A 23,642-nucleotide genomic window follows, 5' to 3' on the forward strand; every position below is an offset into this window, starting at 1 on the left:
GGTGATACGACAGGAAGATGGCAGGAGTAAGATTAGAGTCTACAGTGGGTGGCCAAAAGCAGCCTTAGACTCGGAGTGAGTTCATCTAATCCGAGCACACTTCAGTCAGGATTTTGTTTAGGTTGACGGGTCCTTGCACGGGTCTGCCTAGAGGTATCGCTCTGTGTTCTAGCCCCTGAACTCCAGCTCTGCTGCTGTTGCCCCCTCCCAGCAGAGCTATCTCAACTGCCAATTATAATGCTGATTCTACTTGCTTCAGGCTCCTGCTCTTTCTTCACTTGACAGATTCCTGAAAGATTTCATTAAGCTCCTTGTGTAACTGCCCAGGTCCCTGTCACAGCACATGGGGACAGGGGACAGCTTGCAGCTATAATTTTCTGAAGGCATGTCTGTGTGATTGCCAGCTGTGGTCTGGGCATTGTCACCTCATACCCTTGCAGTCAAACATGCACACTACAGTGTCCTGACATCTTTTGCATGCCATTTTGTGTAAATGTTTCCAGGATATGGGAGAAAAGGTAAGTAATAGTTCAAAAACTTCCAAAGATGCCCACATGATATGTTGTCTGGTTATCTTTAAAAATAAGGTATGTTTTTATTTACTCACACCTGTCTACAAAACCTGTCCAAAGGCCAGAAGTGGTATTAGTAACATTATATTTCTTAGAATTATAAGGTGAAAATAGAATTTGAAATATAAATTCATATAAGCATTTTGACAGTAGTAACACACAGGGAATTCCCTATAAATCTATTATTTTACATACATTTATTTTATTTTTATTTGTGTATGACATGTCTGAGCAATGCTCACAGATGCCCCTTGACAGTGTTGGATTCCTTTAGAGCTTCGGTTATAGGCAGTTTAGGTGTGGGTTCTAGAAACTTAAGTAAGGTCTTCAGGAAGAACTATATAGTTTCTTAAATGCCATCACTTCACTTCCCCACCCCCCAGTAAATATAATCCTACAAGAATAAAAGTGGCTATGAGGCCCTATCCATGGGTCCAAGTACGGTTGCTATTCTGTCTTTCTTGGATTGTCTTCACGAGAACCCTCTGAGTGGCCAGTTAGCTTACTGTGGAAGATTGTTTAAGTGTCTGGTTGAAACATGTATTGCATCTTTCAGGATAAATCTGGAACTTGAGTCCCTTTTCTATTAATACAAGAGTCTTAATTAGTCTTCCCATTCTCTAAAAATGCACATAATTAAACACTCCTCTGAGTAGTGTTTTAGAGATCACTGATTATTTGCAGGTCCCTGCCATATCTCTCCAGTGACACTGTAGACTTAATGATGATTTTCAACCATTCAACCCTGAATTCATTCATTAAATATTTATTGAGATTCTATAACAGCCATACAATAGCAGGAATGGAAATAAAAAAGCAACAACAACAAACCCTGAGACATCACTCAACTTAAATGTTAGGAAGCAGCTTGACTGAAGATAATATATTACCAATATTGCAAGTCATCTTCATAGGTGGGAAAAGGGTGAAATGGGATTTGGTTGCAGTGGACAGCATCAGCAGAGTCTGGGTGTAGAGGAGAAGGTTTGTGAAGAGGACATTCAAGTTAGTGCCAGTGTCTTTAGAGAGTTCCCCTCAGGGCACTGTTATAGAGTGCCATGAGGCATCAGGCATCTCACAGGTGCCATATTTACATGTAACCAACGGAGTTTGCCAGAAGTCTTTTAGGTAGATGTCAGTCCAGGACTATCTATCTCCCTTTTGTCTTGCTTATTGCTTTGTAGGAAATGTTCCCTAAGAACACGTTCACCCTCCTCCTAACGATGGCTTTCAGGTTGAACAGAGCTTTACATAGAACCATTTACTCAATCCTTCATGTCTACTTGTTTAGCTATCTAAATCACTTTCTAAGATGAAAGTTTTGTGAGCGAGGATTTCCTTTTTTTCATGCCTGTCCCCATTAGCACCCACCATACTGAGCAGAGTAACCACAGCACTACTTGTAGGTGACTACAGGCACATTTTCCTTCTGAGAACTTGATGATGGTAGAGCTGTGTTTTGCATCCACAAATTATCAGGTCACAATCTTTTGGGATAGATGTTTGACTTATTCTAATAAGATAGGTAGGTAGCTGAAGTCATTTGGAAAGGAATGAGGTTCTACTGAATAAATTAGGACACTTGAGACCATCTGAAGGCCCAGATTCCTCCAGGAAACCTTCAGAGAAAATATCAACATGAAAATCAATATTAGTACCATGTCAAAAAATCATCAGGTACATGAGTTTGGCTCAAACAGATGTGACTGAGACTTGATGTTTTCCAGGCTCTGCTCAAGGAAATTGGAATGTGTTAGTAGCCCAAAGAGTAATGTCTTTCCTGTCACCTGATAGAGTTTACGATATGGTTCAGAAGAAGAAAGCCAGTAACTATAGTAATGCTGGTCAGAGGTGAGTGCCAAGGGGACAGTAGTGCCTAGGGAAGCAAGGGGGAGGATTATTTCAAGGAGCCCATTGAGTAAGTAACACTCTGAAAATGAGGAGTAACCTAGCAGAGGATAAGGAATAGTTTAGAAAGTTAGAAAGCATATCTGAGTCCGGAGAGGAATATGATCAGAGGAAGATAGGTGTACCATGAGAGGGGAAGGAAAAGGTTGCTCTCTTTAATGTATGGCTTACAGTTTAGCTCTTAAAATTAATAGAATTTTAATAAAATCAAAGAAAAGTCATCACTCACTAAGAAATTAGAAGAAATATTCAGTAAAAGGTATTGTTTTTAAAATTATCTGTATTACCTGTAGGCCCAGCTAGCAATCAATCAAGACACAGAAACTTGTTATATTTTAAAATAATCTGAGTTAACCAGGGCAGGGCAGATATCAATTTTCTAAACTACCTCCCATAGTGGGGCAGGCATGGGATCCCTGCCTCAATCCCATGCCATCTGCTTCCAATAACTTCTATCAAGCTACCTCCCATCTATAATCCCATATACTTGCCCATGTTCTTCATCTGGGCCGGATTCTCCATCCACGCCAGCCATGTGCTTCTCCTCCATCTAATGCACGGCAGCCTTCCTCTCTTCACTTCGGGTCTCTCTCCTTTTTCCCGTGGCAGTCTTTTTTCTTCCCAGAATTCCTCCCTCTCTAAGCCCCACCTATCTACTGCCCTGCCCAGGTGGGACTTTTTATTAAGCAAAAGGTGGGTCAGATAGCAAGCAATAATTAGCATCAAAATACATCAGTTATCCCCCAACAAAACAGTTATGAAGGTGCCTGGAGATTCTTATCTTACCGTTTTTACTGATGTCGAGTTCTTTCAGATTCACTAGGCTAGCAATGGAGGTTGGCAGGCTTGAGAGGTCATTATCAGGAATGCTTAGTTTCCGCAGAGCTTGACAGTTGAACAATTGCTGCAACAGAAAAGGACCATTCACTAGTTAGGCCACAGTTTGCTTAGACCCACTCATACATAAACTCAGTAGAAAATTTGAAGTTGCCATTTTTATCAATGTGACAGTAAAAGAAACATTGATAAAGCCTTAGTTTCTTCCACACCCAAATTGGAACAGCTTCACAAGGCATCCAGCTGTTAGTGCCTCACAGTTTTATCCCACACAGACATAAACAGAACAGAATAAAATGAAAACCAGGCAGACAAAAGCCTTCAGGAGTTACCCTCTGCATTCTCGAAGCTAGTTTTATTAGATTTCAGAAAGCCTTACTTTCATTTCTTCATTCTAAATACATACTTGTGTGCTATCAGAACACAACACTCACATTTTTTTGGGTCCCCTTGCAGTGCCTCGCTAATCACTCGTAAATGAAACAGGGGATGAAAATTCCGTCAGTCTTAGCTCACAGTTCTGTCAGCACAAAGTACTAGGGAGGGAGAACCAAGTGCTACAACTGGTTCTGGACCCCAGCTTGCCCACAGCTGCTAGTGGGCTGAGATCTATTTCAGAGGTGGCTTCTTGAGCCACTCAAAGAGTAAGGCAACCTGCATTTTCAGTAAGACATCAATTCGGGTAATTTATATAGGTGTTTCCAGTACCTCACTGTGAAAAGCAGCAACTCTAAGATCTTTAAAAGCTCTGTTCAACTCATCTTGACTGCCAAAGGCATGAACAGTTGGAAGAGAATGTTTTATTAATTTATAGCAGAATTATCCTAATGAGATCTTTTTTGACATTTTTAATTCTGCTTTGCTGAACTTCCACAGATGAAGTCTGGTAATCATGATTATACAGTTGGCCAACAGTATATTTAACTAGTACCATTTCTTCCAACATGTAATTCCTTATTTATAGGGAAAAATACCAGCCTAGCATATGGTTGTTATTTCTTAACTCATTAGCTTTTTAAAAAGGAGATCATAGGACTTCTTACATAAGAGGAAATATGAAGTCTCCCATTTTGGGTTAGTCATATTGGATTCTTTATAAAGATTATTTACTAGTTGGTATGTTAGAATTATTTTTATCACCCTATATAGAAATATACTTCCTCCTCCTCTTCTTCTTCTCCTTCTTCTTCTTCTTCTTCTTCTTCTTCTTCTTCTTCTTTTATAAAACTTTGAAAAGAGAAGTTTAATGGATTCTTTGAAAGAGATTCCTCCTAACTAAGAAGGAAAACACATGGCTACAGTACTGGAAGTTGCTCTCAACTCCCTTCCAGTCTGTACTACAGAGTAAGACAGTGATGTGATATACGGACATGCAATGCAGTTAGTTACAGCTTTGCAAACTATCTCATCACTGATTTAGGTAAAACGTACTAACCATTCTTTTTTCTGATCACCACAACCATTTTAAGGAATGTTAAGACTAACTATTTTTAAAATAGAGTCTTTTAAATCTTATTATAGGAGCTAATTTCTCATATGCATTCAAAATTTAGTAGAAGTCCTAGTTATCTTCAATTTTGAATAAAGTGACATAAAAAATTAAAAAAGAAAACTCCTTTCCATGCTCAACCAGGGAAAATCTAAGCCAGAATGAGCAGTTGCCCCAGACCAGTGTTCGTTCGCTCAATCCTGACTCTTGGTGCAGTGTTATCTCTGGACCCAGCAGTTTTCTTGTCTGTGGAACAGGGATGCTAAGCCACACAACCTGAGACTTGAGAGAGTGAAATTCTATCAGTTCTAAGCCTCACAGTTTTCTTTTACTAATATCTTTGACATTTGGAATGTACCTTACAATCAAGAGTAAGTTGTTTTTATCTCCCCCCATCCGAATATTCCTACCCTAATGATTTATCTCATAATAAGGGCCTTAGATTTGGCGAATAAAGCACTTGTGAATCTGCAGTGTCCAGGAGAGGTGGGTGACTGTTAGCAGTTGTACATTAATGTACAACAATATGACGGTCCATTTGCTATTTTCCTAAACAAAGCAGTTTCTTTGGAGGCAGAGTCCTGATCAGCTTGCCTGGGTATCACATATTTCTTCTTGCATTTACCACAGGATGCTTTCCTGTCCACAGTTTATGCTGAGCCAATAATTTTGAGAGTGCAGATAATTAAAGGGAGAACGAGAAGAGCGCCAAACTCCTGCTGAGACAGGCAGTTTTGGACAGGAAGCTTCTGAGAAGTAAACATTCTTGGTGGAGTCTGTTTCCTAGATCAAGTTTTTTATCTGCGTGAACTTCGTCCCATGAGTCATGCCCTCCACAAAGATAAGAGCCCTTTAAAGCCTCAGTGAGATTCAAGCTTTGAGTGGAAATGAGGTGGATCATTATAAAACAGCTGTATTCTTCAGTATAGAGGAAATAAGACCGACAGTTAATAGATAATTAGAGTCAAACTGTTAACTATATGGGTACCTGGATTTTCATTTGCTAATAATCACATTTTAAAAACAATAGAAATGTTTTGAATTTGAAAATGCATTTGCACTAGCGTGCCTTTTCTCTTTAGGTAAGGAAGCAGTTTAACTCTGGAAAAAAATTGGTTTCAGAAGCAACTTAAATTACTGACTCTGTAGGAAGCTTTTAGAACCGAAGCACAGACACTTAGACTTTTTTTTAAACTCGTGATCCTGAAAGGTCCAAAAGTCGAGTAAAAAATATTTGAGGCTAAAAAGGTACATTCTATTTCTCTGCAAACACCATGGCCAGTAAAGTAACGGTCTATGAAGCAAGCAAGAAATCTTGTTCAGCATGACTCGGTAGTGGGTGTTGGTTCAAACTTCTAGAGTCTGACCCTGGGCAGTTTATTTTGGGCATATTTAAGCTTAGCACAATTTTGTAGAAAACAGTTTCCTGATGGTAATTTACTCAATCCCATGTGTACAACAAAGCTTAAGACATGCTTACATTGATAATCCTTATAAAGTAGATATGGCCTCTTCCATAAAGATGGGCTCAGTTGACTGAGAAACAGCTCTCAGGATAAGGTCTAGGGAGAGTGACTGAGATAAACAAACGTCGGAGGGAGTCAGGTGTGGCCTGGACCATAAACAACAGAGAAGTCACCTAGGCTGTTGTAAAGTATATGTGACATAAAGTAAAAAGTGACACAAGGTTGGGTTCTATTGACTGAGAAACAGTGCTCAAGGTAAAGGTCTAGACTCTGCTTGAATACAGAGACGTACATGCAAGTGCCCTGTGTAAATCTGTACTGGGGCATCAGAAATACGCACGTAGGATCTGGCATTTGACTGAGTTGGGGAAGAACACCAGCAACTTAGAAAGCCTCTCTGAATGGAGTGTTGAAAAGAAGGAACCTTGGAGGAATCTATGTGTCAGAGGGGGGCTGAGGACTGGCCATGCTATGTTTCTGTCCTTTCCACTTTACAATAGTGGATAGTATGAGGAGATCTGGATCTTGGGGACAGTGGCCTGAGTGTTTGTACAGCAGGTGCATGTGCTGGATCTAAGCTGACTGTTACTATTGCCTTTGAGTCAAGCTGAAGCAATCCTCAACCTCAATCTCTGAACCGAGGAGTTAGCCAACAAAGTTTCACTATTCACCACTTTCCACTCCAATTAACACTGGACAAGCATCCTTGCGCCCACACCAACAGTGGGTGATCCAGCACTGCCTTTGACACTGTAAATGCCTCCACTGTAAATTCTTTGACCTAGCCATTCTACTTCCAGAAATTTCTCCTATGGATATTTTTGCACAAGTGTTTTATGATATGTGTGTGTGGATATTTGGTACTGTAGTTTCTGTTGTGGATTTTCCCCCCTTCTTCTATTTGGGAAACAAAATCTGCTCCCTGGGATTAGAGAGGAGTTGTTAGAGTCACTGTGGTAGCTACATACACTGAACACTGCACATTCGGGGGCAGGGTGGTGTAAATGGCAGCGCGCTGGTGTGGTCACAGCCTTAGAGAGCCCTCTACACCTTCCCTTAGAGACATGGGAGCTTCTCTCTGAAAATCTTCCCCATATGTCAAAAGCTGCATTATGAAAATTTGAGTAAATGAATTTAACTGGGGAGTATTGTATTGCATTGAAACCCAGCCTCAAATTCCCCTGAAACGTTTTGCAAATAGAATAATCAATTAATTGAACTGTGAAAGCAAGTTTGTATAAGTAATAAAGATCAATTTGTGATTGTATACAAAAAATAAAGCTCATTGTTGGTCCCCCTCCAAAAAGTTTCAGTATTCATGTGATAATTACAAAGTGCTGAATAAACAGTGAAATAGGCTGTTATAGCTGCTACAGCAAAAAACAAAACAAAACAAAAAACAAACAAACAAACAAAAAACCCCCTATGAAATAAATGTCTTATTAGGTTATGTTTAGATAACTAAGGCAGGATAGAAAAGCATAATGAAACAAGAGATTATCAGGGAGAGAGGTCAGAGAGGTAGAAGATTAAAAGAGATTAAAGCCAGATGCAGAAAGTAATGGTAGATCAGGTAGCAGGGAACAATAGAATACATGTGGCAAGAAAAACACCACGTGATCAAGAAGACTCCAAAATGACACAGAGGAAAGAACGAAAGTTTTGTTGGAACACTAGGAGAAGCGAGTAGAGAGGAAGAGGATGGGATTGATAACGGGTGTCAGAAAACTTAGCTTCACTCATTTATAGGAGGCACAAGCTCAACAAATTCTGAACAAGGAAAAACAAAACAAACAAACAAGAGTCCGCACACAGATTCAGATGAAGCTGTAGAGTGCAAGGACCAGAGTGTCTAAGAAACTGCCAGAAGGAAAGACCTTATTTAAAAGTGTGCAGAGGCTGGAGGGACTAGCACTAGCAGCACAGGATAGCTGTGGTTGACAACAATTGCAGATCATGCCCCCAAACCATAAAAAAGGTTTGTCAGTTCTCGACACATGAAAACAATAAATGTTGGAGGGGATCGGGTTACTAATCACCCTGACTAGATTATTATAAACCGTGGACATGTATTGAATCATCTCATAGCAACCCATAAACACGCATAAACATTGTGTCCGTTAAAAACAAAAAAAAAAAAGTAAAATGTAATTAAGCAAAACACTCAGAGTGCAATTCATTAGATATTAATCTTTAGAACCTAAGGATAATCTTATATTGACAGATTTTTTTTTAAAACAAAAAGTGCAGAACAGCAGCCTCTCAGACAAGAACAGCTGAATTCTTTATCAAGAGTCTCAGATTAAAGCAATTGTCAAATGATATCCGTAAGCACAAGAGAAAACGACTGTAGAAGACACATCAGGGTTGAAGTAAAGACCAAGTAAATCTAGTAACACATAAAAAGGAAAGTATAGGTAAATCTAAATTGTCATTTACTCGTTAAAGCAACAGTAGAGTGCTAATTATTGGCTTAATAAATGGGGCAGAACTAATTTCTGAAGAAAGAAAGCATATCTGTCAAGAGAGAGACATTAGATTAAAAAGTCCCTGGTAATTGACCCTAGGGATCTGTCTCTAGAGAAATGTCTGAGAGTTAGCCATATGTTACATCTTCCTCTTCTTCTTTTCTATGTGTAGTGTTGGCTGTTCTGGGCTCGCTTTGTACACCAGGCTGTCCATGAACTCCCAGAGATCTGCCTGTCTCGGCCTCCCTGAGTGCTGGGACTACAGGCATGTGCCACTGTGCAGGGCCCTACTTCACTTCTTAAAGTGCAGCACAGTCTAGCACTTTTAAGCTTTTAATGGTCCTCTGTTCTTCTGGAGACTTCACTGTGACCATTGAGGCCTCATCTCTGCATTTCCTCATCCTACCACACCCTCTCTCACCTGTGCCTCCTCCAACTGCCTCCATCATCCAGGACAGCTCGCTCTGTCTGCCACTGGTGTTCTACTCCCCTGTCCTGCCTCCTGCCCTGCATCTCCTTCATGCGCATGCTCACACCTTCCCATCAGTTTACCTGCTCTGCCTGTGTCCTTGTACAAGTCTTTACTGCCTACATTGAGGTGATTCCATGAAGGTTCACGTGTGTGATGGCTGCACTGAAGGCTCTTCCTGCTCCTGTCTGTAGCTTTGACAGTGTGTCAAGGGAGGTCTACTGTATTTCATCTTCTTAGTGAGAAGATATTCCCGCAAGAACAGTATTTCATGGAGGAATAATGCAACATGGAAGAAGCCCACTTCCTGAGTGCCTGTTACACACAGGCAAGTCACATGTATGTCATGTCATTGCTACAGTGACTATAAAAATATATTTTATTCTTACAATGGTATTGGAAATATGCCACTCTTAACTCCTCCAGAGGAGAACACATTTTTAATGGTATATAATTACCAAGAGTCAGAGCCAACAACGTACATGCACATTTATATGGGTACAGCGCTGTCCCCAAAGCAGTGCACTCCCCGCTCTGCAAAGATCTATCCTCTGGAAAGGTAACTATGACATCTGAGAGGAGTGAGTAAGGAGAGTGAGCAGGACCAGGCGCATCCATGAGCCATCCCAGGTGGGCTGAAAGGAAGCTCGCTGATGACCGTACAGCTGCATGTGAGTGTGTGCCAGCCTGAAGCACTGGCTGGACATTATCACACTGTGCCCTGGCACTGTATTACCTCCAAGATTGGAGACTCGTGGCCACTGTAGCAATGGCATGACCTGCCTCTGAGTAACTGTATGTCAAAACATAGTTCCTGGGGTGGGTGGGGCACAGATAAGAAAATAACTCTGCACCACAACTAAGAGGATTTACTAATTGGGAACTTTTATCCTGGAAAGTTTCATGTAAAATCTTAAAATTTCAACTCGGGGGCTGTGGGTGCTTACAGAGAAGGCTTTGGGAGTGGACTTTAGTATCATGAACTGGTATCTCTGGATGGCTGGTTTCTTAGAAATACCTTCTTGAATCCTCCTTTCCAACGTTCAAGCACTTTCATTCCCAACTTGGTTGGAAAGGTTTTTCGAGGACATAATTACTTTGTGTGTGTTACAAAAAAAAAAGTAAAATACTTTAGTTTTATATAAGTGTGAATAATTATCTTTATTTAGGAAAGCAGAAATTCAGACATAATAGATTAAACATAGTTTTATATGTGTATTTTGTGAAATTGTACATTCCAAATAATACCTCCCTCTCCTCCTGTTTTTCCTTTCTGCCCTCCTCCCCCATCCCTTGCTTCTTCTCAGGCTATTGATCCTTCAGCTAGGATGTCTTTAACAGCTATACAGTGGAAGGACTCAAAGAGAGATAAACAACCCCTTTCCTCAGGCATCCAGTCAACTGTAAAGAGAAATGCCATATACCTTAGCTAAACAAGATATCAGAGAAAGAGTTTTCTGAGGACATCAGATGAAACACCTTTGGTTATCCTTAACCTAGAGAACCTGTACCCACTTTAAATGCTTATTGGCAATGAATTTATTTATTTGTTTATTTAAATTTGTGTTTGTAAAAGAACTGTTCCTGTGACTGAAAGTGGGATGATGGGAGATGAAAGCCCCCATATGAGAGCAGCATATAAGCAACCAGAGCATGAGGGTCATAAATCCAGCAGGTGTGAGGCATGGCAAGGTGAGATTCCAGGCATAGGAAATAGAGCAGTTTGTCTCACCTTAATATTGTGTGAGCTACAAGGAAGAGATGTGTCTTATGTCTTGCAGAAAGATTGCAACAAGTCCTCATGCATTTCATCTTATAAAATGGTAAATAGTGTGGCTGCTGTTTCTAAAATATGGATCTTTGCAGCAACAACTTGTGCAAAGATGCTGGGTTGCTTTTTCTTTTGGAACAGCAGGGTAGTTTTTAGCATTTGTCACTGTCTTATGATTACTAGAATAACAACTTTTGGTTTGAAGATAGAAGGTATAACACAATTAAAGACTTATCATGTTCGTTTAAAATTTAAGGTGTTTTTAACTTAACTTAAATATCTATGATTACTTGGCAGTACCAAGCTAGTAACATTGGAAGAGAAACAGAAACCAATACTGAGAAGAAAATCATTCCTTTAGTTGTTCTTAATTTTGCCAGTTTCAATGATTTAGGATATTTGGGGTATACAGTTTTGTTAGTGTTGGGGACTGAACCAAGGCTTTGCAAGTCAGGTACTCTGTCCCTTCCCTACACTGTAAGCCTAGAGTAGATTCTAATATCACATTAACTATAGATCAGGGATGTGTGTGCTGGTGTAGATTATTTTGGAGTTCTCTTTAGTTATATTTCTGCTGCCTAGAAGTTTATCCAATTCCTGGTTATCTCGAATTTAAGGGAGCATTGGCCTTGTCTCAGGCAAACTGTAAGTATAGGTGCAAACAATACTGGGTTTGATGACATTTGATAGAGAGTTTCATACATGGGCTGTGGAGCATCTCTTGTCATTTAATTTAATCTTTTATATTCCTATGATCCACTTTTACAAAATCATGTTACGTATGCAATGAGTATGTAGCAAGAATAGAACTTTAGATTGAATACTGTGCTAGTTCTTGTTGATTCAAATATTGAACTGATTTTGACCTGACTTTTAGAGGGGTGTGGACACAACAGCACTAGTTGCTTCTCCCTGTGTCTGTGGACACAGAACAAACGTATAATATATATGTCATGTGAGCAGTTATAACAACAGCCTGTATATTTAGCTATAAAAGGAGGTATGAAGTGATTGTCTCAGAAAGTGAAGGAAAAAAGTCAGGAAGGAAGAGATCCGAGATGAGGGGCAGAGTGGACACCAGGTAGAGGAAATGCCATTTCCTGTTTCAGGATCAACCACGTGAAGCTAAAAGTTAGACAGGTCATTATAACCAGGCAATGGGGAACTCCTTTTAGTACTCCAGGCCTAGGCTCAGGTACACAGGTTTTTCTAAAAGGCAGAGCAGAGGTGAGGCTTTAACTTCCTTAACAGGCTTTAACTTCCTATATACATAGGAAATATATCACTGTTGGCTGTGTGGAGAACAGAACAAGGAGAATGAGCTAGTTTAAGATCTATCAATAAGGGGATTGTTCTGTTAGTGTCCCACAGACATGGGCCAGACAAATGGATCAGGATGGAGAAGGTTAAGGAGAAACTTAACAAATAGTTACAAAACTAAACATGGCGAGACATGGCTTTGTTTGGAAGGTGAGCTGAGAGGAAGTCAAGGAAGAAGGAGTCCCCAAAAGAGTCTTAAGTAGTTACTGAGATGAGGGAAACTAAGAAACACAGGTTTCATGGCAACACTTAGGCTCACTGAGTATGGATGAGTACCCAAGTGAGATCAGAAAGGGTGAACTCCCAAAGACTGAGGTCGTGTTGAACTGGGTGATTGATTGGCTTCTGAGTGTGGTGCTGAGCAGGAGAATGGTTGCTATGGGAACCAGGACAGCACAGGAAGAACCTGCTTTCCTCACAACTGAGCTGGGACTGGACACATTAACAAAGGAGGCATCATTTCCTGGCCAGAATGAGGATCCAGCTCTGTGTTGCGCTCATGGGTGCAGCTATCCCTTCTTGGAACTCTCTAGGTTCCTGGTTTCTGTGCCCCCTTTTCTGCAAATAGAGTTGGGATTTTGTCTGCTAGAGTCTTCCACACCAAGCTCTGTTCCACAGTTCTTAATTAGGTTTCTTACCAGGCTAGTGACACTCTTTCAGTGACAATCAAAACAGCTATTGTTATCAATGTCAATGAGAACATTGGCCTGGTGAACACACTTTTACAAGGTTCTCTGTAGTCAACCATTAATTATTTAGAACAAAGACAAAGACAACCGACATAGAAAAGACTATCAAGGCTATAGAAATTAAATGCATCACAGTTAACCTGTATTGCCAAAAAGGGGAAAAAAATCTTTAATTTATCTACTTAAAATTGAAAGAAAATGGCAAACTTCCTGGGCAATGAGCTCCCTCCTTTCTCTCCTCCACTGCTCCACAGCAAGGATCTGTCTGCCATTACCAGGGAAGGTGGAAGAGGCAAGAGGCTCTGCAGAGGCCCTCAGTGCTTCTGAGTCTGACCAGCCAGGCGACTGACCAGTGCTGCATCAAGCTTCTAAGGGAACAATAAGTTGCCTTACTGCATGGCAAGAAGAGCTAGTTCCAGAAATTCATTTACTTTAAATTTCCACATAAACTGTGATAGGAGTGCCTGTAAGATGATTTTTCTCTTTAGATCATGCTTTAGATCAATGCTAATTTATAAAAAGATCACCTAAATTCTGGAACATGGAACTGTCATCTCTCAATTCATAGGAAGAAAAAGAGAACAGTTCTGTGCTGTTTACCATGTGATAGCTAGTGAGAGTCGGCTTGCTAAAACACTCATGTTATCTCTCACTCAGATGTGGTACTACTTAATCTAAAACAGAAGAGCATTGTCACAAGGTCAGTTGATGACAAAATTGAAAGACAGGCAAAAATATTCTTGTGAAGTACAAGACAGTTTTTCATTTTTCACAGGAGAGAACCCATGTTAGAGAATTCTCTAAAGTCAAGATGGCCTGGCTCCAAGGTGTGTTTTCCACTGCCTAACACCAGTATGCACCCACATTATCAAAGGAATGGTTCTTTCTCTTTGAAGTCTAGTCAGGGCTCTCTTAATCTTTGTGCTCCATACCTCTGAGAAGACAAAAGAGAGAACAGGCTTTCTGTCTCTGTGTTCAGGCCATTGTGAACTCTACAGCTCACTCAGACTTCTGTCTTAGAAGTCTTTCAATTATTGGTCACTATGGCAGGACGCAGTGCATGTAGACTCTCATGAGTGTTTTCTTACCTAGGATCTACCAACTTTTGGAAGCTAATGGCACATGGTGGTTTACGGAGTTGAGGGAAGATCAGGTCTAGGGAGGGTCAGACTCACAATAGCTCTCATGTACTCTTATGTTCTTTTAGAAGTTTGGAATAACCTGACATTCCAGAGCTTTTTGCATAGGTCAGGTCAACCCCAGATTTCGAGATTGCCTCAGGCTCAGGGTACGTGGCCTTCCTGCCTCTGTGTTCACTCTTTATAGTCTACATTTGGTATAGTCAGACTGTTTTTCTAAAAGATTGTCTTATCTTGTCATTATACACTGAACTTGTCTGAAAATAGATTTCAGGACAAAATTTAAATTCTTCAGTTTAGCACAGAAGGCTACATCATTTCAGCCTCATTTCTCTCTTTTGCCTTATATACATACATAATGTGGAACTTTCATTCTTCGGCAATGCCTCAATCATACCCTGGAATGCACTCACTTTTTTTTTTTTCCCCATGAAAAGCTCCTACCCATCCCTAAGTCTCGCTCCACTGAGCATTGCAAAAGTGTCACAGTCGCTGCTTGGTTGTGCATTTTAGCAGACACAGACCTGGTAGCTGTGCTGTTGAACCTATGCTTTCCATGCTAGCAAGCATGCCAATCTTTCTTACTCCTGTTCTCCTGTGATAAACAAATAACACATAGCTAATGCTTAGTGTTCCAATGATGTTTTTAAATTAAATTTTTATTATTAAGCTGAATATTACTATCATAGAATATCTACATTGAGTTTAAAACTCATTTATTTTTTAGTATCTAAACAGAAAATTTCAGTGCTGCCATGAGCCTCCCTGGGTCCCTGACAAAGCACACTTGCTCACTGTAAGGCCCTATCACTGACCAGCTCCTACTGGCATTGTCAACAACTGTTATTATGGACCTCACTAGATCTTCGTGTGATTTTTAAAAAGAGGAGGCAGAAATCTGGACTTTTGAGTGAAGTCTATAAGGTATCTGCTAACTCATTTCTAAAGATGTATCAAAGTTAAACAAGCCCCACTACTTGCTTCTGGTCTCAGAATAAAAGCTGGTCTTTTATTTCTGGCCATGATAGAATGACTCAGACCCAAGACTCCCTCTTCCTTGAAATGTTAATGGAAATGTTGAGCCAAGAACCCATATTTTGTATCTAACAAAAATATATCAAACTTCTTTCTATAACAAACATTCTAACACCTTTCATGATAAAAGTCCTGGAGAGACAAGGTGTATGAGAGACATATCTCAACATTATAAAGGTAATTAGCAACAGGATCATAGATAACATCATTCTAAATGGAGAGAAACTCAAAACATTTCCACTAAAATCAGGAACAAGATTAAGATTGCCCACTCTTTCCAAATGTATTCAAAATAGTGCTTCAAATCTTAGAGCAATAAGACAACTGAAGAAATCAAGGAGATACAATTAGGAAATGAAGCCGGGCGTGGTGGCACACAGCTTTAATCCTAGCACTTGGGAGACAGAGGCAGGTGGATCACTGTGAGTTTGAGGCCAGCCTGGTGTACAAAGCGAGTCCAGGACAGCCAAGGTTACACAGAGAAACCCTGTCTTGAAAAACCAAACCAAACCAAACCAAACCAAAACAAAAAACAATTAGGAAATGAATAAGATGAAGTATCCTTGTTTCAGATGATATTATTTTATAAATAAAAGACTGTAAAGAATCCACCAGGAAACTTCAATAGCTGATAAACACTTTCAGTAAAGTAGTAGGATGCAAAGTCAACATACAAAATCAGTAGCTTTCATATATACAAATGGCATACTGAGAAAGAAATCTGAGAAGCCATGTCTTCTACAATAGCCTCAAAAATTAAGATACCTTTGAATAACTCTAACTATGTAAATGAAATACATAGAAAAAAAATTGATGAAGACATCAGAAGATGAAAAGAAAACCTCTTTTGCTTCTTAATTGGTAGGATTAATATTGTAGAAAAGGTCATCCTACCAAAAGAATTCTATAGATTCCATCAAGTCCCAGAAAAGTCCCAACACAAATCTTCACAGACATTGAAAAACTAATCTTATACTTCATATGCAAACACAGTAAACCTAGGATAGCTAAAACAATCCTGAACAATAAAAGAACTCCTGGAGGGGTCACCAACTCAGATTTCAAGTTGTAATACAGAGCAATGGTAATAGAAGAAGCACGGTTTAGGCATAAAAACAGACATATTATGATCAAGGAAATAGAACTGCAGGCCCAGACCTAATCCCACACACAACTGAACACCTGATTTTTCACAGAGAAGCCAAAAATATCTATTGGAGAAAAGGCAGCATCTTTAACAAATGGTGCTGGCCAAATTGTATGGCTGCCTGTAGAAGAATGAAAATAGATCCATCCTCATTACCCTACACAAAACTCAAGTCCGAGGACCTCAGTGGGAGACCAGATGCTCTGAATCACATAGAAGAGAAAGTGGAGAATAGGCTTGAACTCATTGGTACAGGAACGGACATTTTGTGCAGGACACAGAACAGGCACAAAGAACAACAAACAGTAAATGGGAGCCTATTTCAAAATTGAATATTATAATTTTCTTAGTTTTTAGGGTTTAAATCCTATAATATTTGATTATGTCTTTTAGTTCATACATGTTTAATCAAATATTAGATTATAGAGATATTTCTGGGCTGGGTTGTAGCTTAGTGATAGAGTACTTGTTTAGTTAGTGCAAGACCCAGAGTTTGAAAACACACATGATATAAACTTAAGTTTGTATTTAAAACTGTTCTGCTTTCCAAGTGCAAAACCTTTAGTCACCCTCTAACATTATTCAACTTCAGTGGGCTTAAATTCAAAATGAGGCTAAGAAAATATATTTTTTAAAAAAGGAGAGGCCAATAAAAGCACCTGAAAGAGTTGTCCTGACAAAGAGGCACCTTTGGCCTGGCACACAGATGGTCATTACTGCGTCCTTACTTAAAGAAGAAAAATTGCAAATTATGGCTGACACACATATCTCAGTTCCTGTCATGTGACCCTCCTCTGTAAGCTAACATTCATACACCCGTCTTCTCAGCATATTGTACGGTCGCCTCCTCCCACCATTTTAGTTTGCTGAATTTCAGAACTTCCTTTTATACACTAAAACCTCTACTGTTCACAAACTTCAGTGTGCATTATGTCCTACAGGTCTCATAACCTGTTGCTTTTTGCATCTACGTTTTCTCCTTTCTTTCTCATTACATTGATTGGAGATATCTGCTTTTCTCAGTCAGCCTTTCACACATTCAACAAATCTATGTTCTTTTACCGCCAGAACATGGCTCCTCTAATGAAGATAGTGGTTTCCCGCATCCAATTTCTCTCTCTCTCTCTCTCTCTCTCTCTCTCTCTCTCTTACTTTTATTTAGATAAATGAGTTTCAACATCACTGATTTGTACCGAGGAGCTCCCATTTTTTAAAAAATGTATTTGTTTTTATTTACTGTGTCTGTGTGCTTTGTCTGAGGTACCTAAGCATACCACCTAAGTGTACCACCTCAGTGTACCACCTAAGTGTACCACCTAAGTGCACCACCTCAGTGCACCACCTCAGTGCACCACCTCAGTGTACCACCTCAGTGTACCACCTCAGTGCACCACCTCAGTGTACCACCTCAGTGTACCACCTAAGTGTACTACCTAAATGTACCACCTCAGTGCACCACCTCAGTGTACCACCTAAGTGTACCACCTCAGTGTACTACCTAAGTGTACCACCTCAGTGTACTACCTAAGTGTACCACCTCAGTGTACTACCTAAGTGTACCACCTCAGTGTACCACCTGTGTACTACCTAAGTGTACCACCTCAGTGTACCACCTCAGTGTACCACCTCAGTGTACCACCTAAGTGTACCACCTCAGTGTACTACCTAAGTGTACCACCTCAGTGTACCAACTAAGTGTACCACCTCAGTGTACTACCTAAGTGTACCACCTCAGTGTACTACCTAAGTGTACCACCTCAGTGTACTACCTAAGTGTACCACCTCAGTGTACTACCTAAGTGTACCACCTCAGTGTACCACCTAAGTGTACCACCTCAGTGTACTACCTAAGTGTACCACCTCAGTGTACCACCTAAGTGTACCACCTCAGTGTACTACCTAAGTGTACCACCTCAGTGTACCACCTAAATGTACCATCTCAGTGTACCACCTAAGTGTACCACCTAAATGTACCACCTCAGTGTACCACCTAAGTGTACCACCTAAATGTACCATCTCAGTGTACCACCTAAGTGTACCACCTAAATGTACCACCTCAGTGTACCACCTAAGTGTACCACCTAAATGTACCATCTCAGTGTACTACCTAAATGTACCACCTCAGTGTATCACCTAAATGTACCACCTCAGTGTACCACCTAAGTGTACCACCTCAGCGTACCACCTCAGTGTACCACCTAAGTGTACCACCTAAGTGTACCACCTCAGTGTACCACCTAAGTGTACCACCTCAGTGTACTACCTAAGTGTACCACCTCAGTGTACCACCTAAATGTACCATCTCAGTGTACCACCTAAGTGTACCACCTAAATGTACCACCTCAGTGTACCACCTAAGTGTACCACCTAAATGTACCATCTCAGTGTACCACCTAAGTGTACCACCTAAATGTACCACCTCAGTGTACCACCTAAGTGTACCACCTAAATGTACCATCTCAGTGTACTACCTAAATGTACCACCTCAGTGTATCACCTAAATGTACCACCTCAGTGTACCACCTAAGTGTACCACCTCAGCGTACCACCTCAGTGTACCACCTAAGTGTACCACCTAAGTGTACTACCTCAGTGTACCATCTCAGTGTACTACCTAAGTGTACCACCTCAGTGTACCACCTGAGTGTACCACCTAAGTGCACCACCTCAGTGTACCACCTAAGTGTACCACCTCAGTGTACCACCTAAGTGCACCACCTCAGTGTACCACCTCAGCGTACCACCTAAGTGTACCACCTAAATGTACCATCTCAGTGTACCACCTAAGTGTACCACCTAAATGTACCACCTCAGTGTACCACCTAAATGTACCACCTCAGTGTACCACCTAAGTGTACCACCTAAATGTACCATCTCAGTGTACCACCTAAGTGTACCACCTCAGTGTACCACCTAAATGTACCACCTCAGTGTACCACCTCAGTGTACCACCTAAGTGTACCACCTCAGTGTACCACCTAAGTGCCTCGTGCCCTTGAGGCTAGAAGGTGTTAGATCTCCCACACTCTGAGCCTTTGAGTCTCCCCATGTCCAAATGTTACCCATCTTCACGAGAGAAAGCAGTGCCGTGCTCTTACAGGCTTCTCCGGCTTGCTTCACTTCTCTCTTCATGTTTCTTTTTTCCTCAAGCTCTTTCCTCAGTCCCCGTCACCTAGACACTCTGTGGAGGGTACCTATTATCTCTGTCTATTAAACACAGTGCTCCCTGTTTTTAGAGTCCTGGTCTCTGTTCACACTCCCTCTTACTTTTAAGCACGTTCTATTTCCATCTGCCTCCCTGTGAACACATGCTTTCCTCCTATATTCTCAGTGATTCTCCATGCCTATTTTCTAGCTCTACAAATGGCTATTCTTTCTAGTTCTTTCTCAGTCCCAAATCTCTCAGTTCAGAACTCATTCCATTAGCTAAGTTTTCCCCTTCACTTACAAAAACCTAGCCTGAAGGTTTCTTTTTTCCTACCATGGTTGAAGTGGAAGCCTCTAGCCTCCTCCTGAATTAACCAGCCCCGATTTCTTCACTTTTACTTTTCATTGGTCATGCTGTATTCCCACTGCACCAAAAGTGGCACTTCAAAATATGAGTGGTTTCATATCCTTGCTTTTCTTAAAATCCTTCATTTTCACTTAGAATAAGATCTCAAATTCAGTATGGTTTTGTCTACCAGCTCTTGCCAACCTCTTGCCCTGTCTGTTCCCCTCCTCCTCTGCACTCAGCACACACTCACCCCTCCTCCTCCGCACTCAGCACACACTCACCCCTCCTCCTCTGCACTCACCACACACTCACCCTCCTCCTCCTCCGCACTCACCACACACTCACCCCTCCTCCTCTGCACTCACCACACACTCACCCCTCCTCCTCCTCCGCACTCACCACACACTCACCCCTCCTCCTCCGCACTCAGCACACACTCACCCCTCCTCCTCTGCACTCAGCACACACTCACCCCTCCTCCTCTGCACGCACCACACACTCACCCCTCCTCCTCCTCCGCACTCACCACACACTCACCCCTCTTCCTCTGCACTCAGCACACACTCACCCCTCCTCCTCTGCACTCAGCACACACTCACCCCTCCTCCTCCGCACTCACACACACTCACCCCTCCTCCTCCGCACTCAGCACACACTCACCCCTCCTCCTCTGCACTCACACACACTCACCCCTCCTCCTCCGCACTCAGCACACATTCACCCCTCCTCCTCTGCACTCAGCACACACTCACCCCTCCTCCTCTGCACGCACCACACACTCACCCTTCCTCCTCTGCACTCAGCACACACTCACCCCTCCTCCTTTGCACTCACCACACACTCACCCCTCCTCCTCTGCACTCAGCACACACTCACCCCTCTTCCTCTGCACTCACCACACACTCACCCCTCCTCCTCTGCACTCAGCACACACTCACCCCTCCTCCTCTGCACTCAGCACACACTCACCCCTCCTCCTCTGCACTCAGCACACACTCACCCCTCCTCCTCTGCACTCAGCACACACTCACCCCTCTTCCTCTGCACTCAGCACACACTCACCCCTCCTCCTCTGCACTCACCACACACTCACCCCTCCTCCTCTGCACTCAGCACACACTCACCCCTCCTCCTCTGCACTCACCACACACTCACCCCTCCTCCTCTGCACTCAGCACACACTCACCCCTCCTCCTCTGCACTCAGCACACACTCACCCCTCTTCCTCTGCACTCAGCACACACTCACCCCTCCTCCTCTGCACTCACCACACACTCACCCCTCCTCCTCTGCACTCAGCACACACTCACCCCTCCTCCTCTGCACTCAGCACACACTCACCCCTCTTCCTCTGCACTCAGCACACACTCACCCCTCCTCCTCTGCACTCAGCACACACTCACCCCTCTTCCTCTGCACTCAGCACACACTCACCCCTCTTCCTCTGCACTCAGCACACACTCACCCCTCCTCCTCTGCACTCAGCACACACTCACCCCTCCTCCTCTGCACTCACCACACACTCACCCTTCCTCCTCTGCACTCACCACACACTCACCCCTCCTCCTCTGCACTCACCACACACTCACCCCTCCTCCTCTGCACTCACCACACACTCACCCCTCCTCCTCTGCACTCAGCACACACTCACCCCTCTTCCTCTGCACTCAGCACACACTCACCCCTCCTCCTCTGCACTCAGCACACACTCACCCCTCCTCCTCTGCACTCACCACACACTCACCCTTCCTCCTCTGCACTCACCACACACTCACCCCTCCTCCTCTGCACTCACCACACACTCACCCCTCCTCCTCTGCACTCAGCACACACTCACCCCTCCTCCTCTGCACTCAGCACACACTCACCCCTCCTCCTCCGCACTCACCACACACTCACCCTTCCTCCTCTGCACTCACCACACACTCACCCCTCCTCCTCTGCACTCACCACACACTCACCCCTCCTCCTCTGCACTCAGCACACACTCACCCCTCCTCCTCTGCACTCAGCACACACTCACCCCTCCTCCTCTGCACTCAGCACACACTCACCCCTCTTCCTCTGCACTCAGCACACACTCACCCCTCCTCCTCTGCACTCACCACACACTCACCCCTCCTCCTCTGCACTCACCACACACTCACCCCTCCTCCTTTTCACTCACCACACACTCACCCCTCCTCCTCTGCACTCAGCACACACTCACCTCTCCTCCTTTGCACTCACCACACACTCACCCCTCCTCCTCTGCACTCAGCACACACTCACCCCTCCTCCTCTGCACTCACCACACACTCACCCCTCTTCCTCTGCACTCAGCACACACTCACCCCTCCTCCTCTGCACTCAGCACACACTCACCCCTCCTCCTCTGCACTCACCACACACTCACCCCTCCTCCTCTGCACTCACCACACACTCACCCCTCCTCCTCTGCACTCAGCACACACTCACCCCTCCTCCTCTGCACTCAGCACACACTCACCCCTCCTCCTCTGCACTCAGCACACACTCACCCCTCCTCCTCTGCACTCACCACACACTCACCCCTCCTCCTCTGCACTCAGCACACACTCACCCCTCCTCCTTTTCACTCACCACACACTCACCCCTCCTCCTTTGCACTCACCACACACTCACCCCTCTTCCTCTGCACTCAGCACACACTCACCCCTCCTCCTCTGCACTCAGCACACACTCACCCCTCCTCCTCTGCACTCAGCACACACTCACTCTCCTGCAAGTCCCTGGACTATTGGCCTAGCATGTCTACTTTCAGCTCCCTCCTTGTGACTCCTTCCTGACCGTCAGGGCAGAACACAGAATGTCACGATTCATGGTTGCATGTACTGCCCTTTCAACCTGAAGTGGACTTTGGGCAAGTCCTCATTTTAGTTTCACTAGGTCACCTGCTGCTACCTATTACTATTTAAATTCTTTACTCTTTACAGTAAAATAAATTCTATGAGACAGGAGCTTGGCTTGTCCAAAATTAATCCCTGGTACCTAGAATGGCATCTACAGAGAACACACAGAGTGAACAAGTACAGCAATATATACATTCTACCTAAAACTTAGGGGCTCTATATGATTACCCCAAAATGCAGCAAAGATTAGTAAATGGGCTTTTCAAATAAGCTTCTCCCAGTTTTACCATCCAGTTGCAGTTGAGAAATAAGCAAAAAGTGAGTCTTAACCTACGAGACTGAAATGCATGAAGAACCCCCTCATTCACTGCCTAATGTCTAAGAGTAACAGACAGATTAGATTTCCTATGTGAAAAATTCTAAGCAACAACAGGGTTCTAAGAATGAAAAGAAATCCGATATTTTCTCTACAAGAGCTGTTTCTGTTCATTTGTCTCTCATTTTCCTTCACATGCCTGAAGACTTCACCTAACTTCTCAAGTGCTGTAAAAATAAACCTGTCCACATGGATGCCCAAATAACTGGACTCTAAGACTGCACCTGGGAATGATTCTCAAGGACGAGATTAGTCAGTCCATCCTTGTCACATCTGTATTAGTTACCCACATACATGAGGCACTTTTACTTTTGATATGGTTTTATAAGGTCAGAAGAACGATATACTTTTTACACTGAAAGTCAGAATGTTGTGCCCCAGATAGTGAGAGGAAGCAGAAAGTTAGTGATGTATCTTTTTTCTCATCTTTATTTAAATGCAGAGTCCTTCTGAGAACTGTGTGGTGGGCAGCACTTACACAAAATGCCAAATTATGGACAAGTCCATATTTACAGGAGACACTCAAAATAATTATAGTCACCAAAAAGCAGTCTCAGTGATCAAGTAGCAGGTTTTTTTTTCTCCATATT

General features: G+C 42.7%; 1 protein-coding gene across 14 annotated transcripts in view; it reads right to left on the reverse strand.

The window, feature by feature from the left end:
- Window positions 1-23,642, reverse strand: part of LRRC7 (leucine rich repeat containing 7) — a 474,653-nt gene that overhangs the window by 248,297 nt on the left and 202,714 nt on the right. For 10 of the 14 annotated variants that reach the window (XM_084757052.1, XM_084757045.1, XM_084757041.1 and 7 more), the window contains 2 exons: window positions 4,458-4,544; window positions 3,267-3,384 (listed from right to left, as the gene is read on the reverse strand). In XM_084757052.1, coding sequence (XP_084613178.1) covers window positions 3,267-3,384; window positions 4,458-4,544 — 205 coding nt within the window. The remainder of the gene's footprint in view (window positions 1-3,266; window positions 3,385-4,457; window positions 4,545-23,642) is intronic. The other 4 variants (XM_084757043.1, XM_084757042.1, XM_084757040.1 and 1 more) reach the window with 1 other exon arrangement.

The sequence above is a fragment of the Acomys minous genome (genome assembly GCF_964271855.1).
Source record: "Acomys minous genome assembly, chromosome: 14".
Lineage (NCBI taxonomy): Eukaryota > Metazoa > Chordata > Mammalia > Rodentia > Muridae > Acomys > Acomys minous.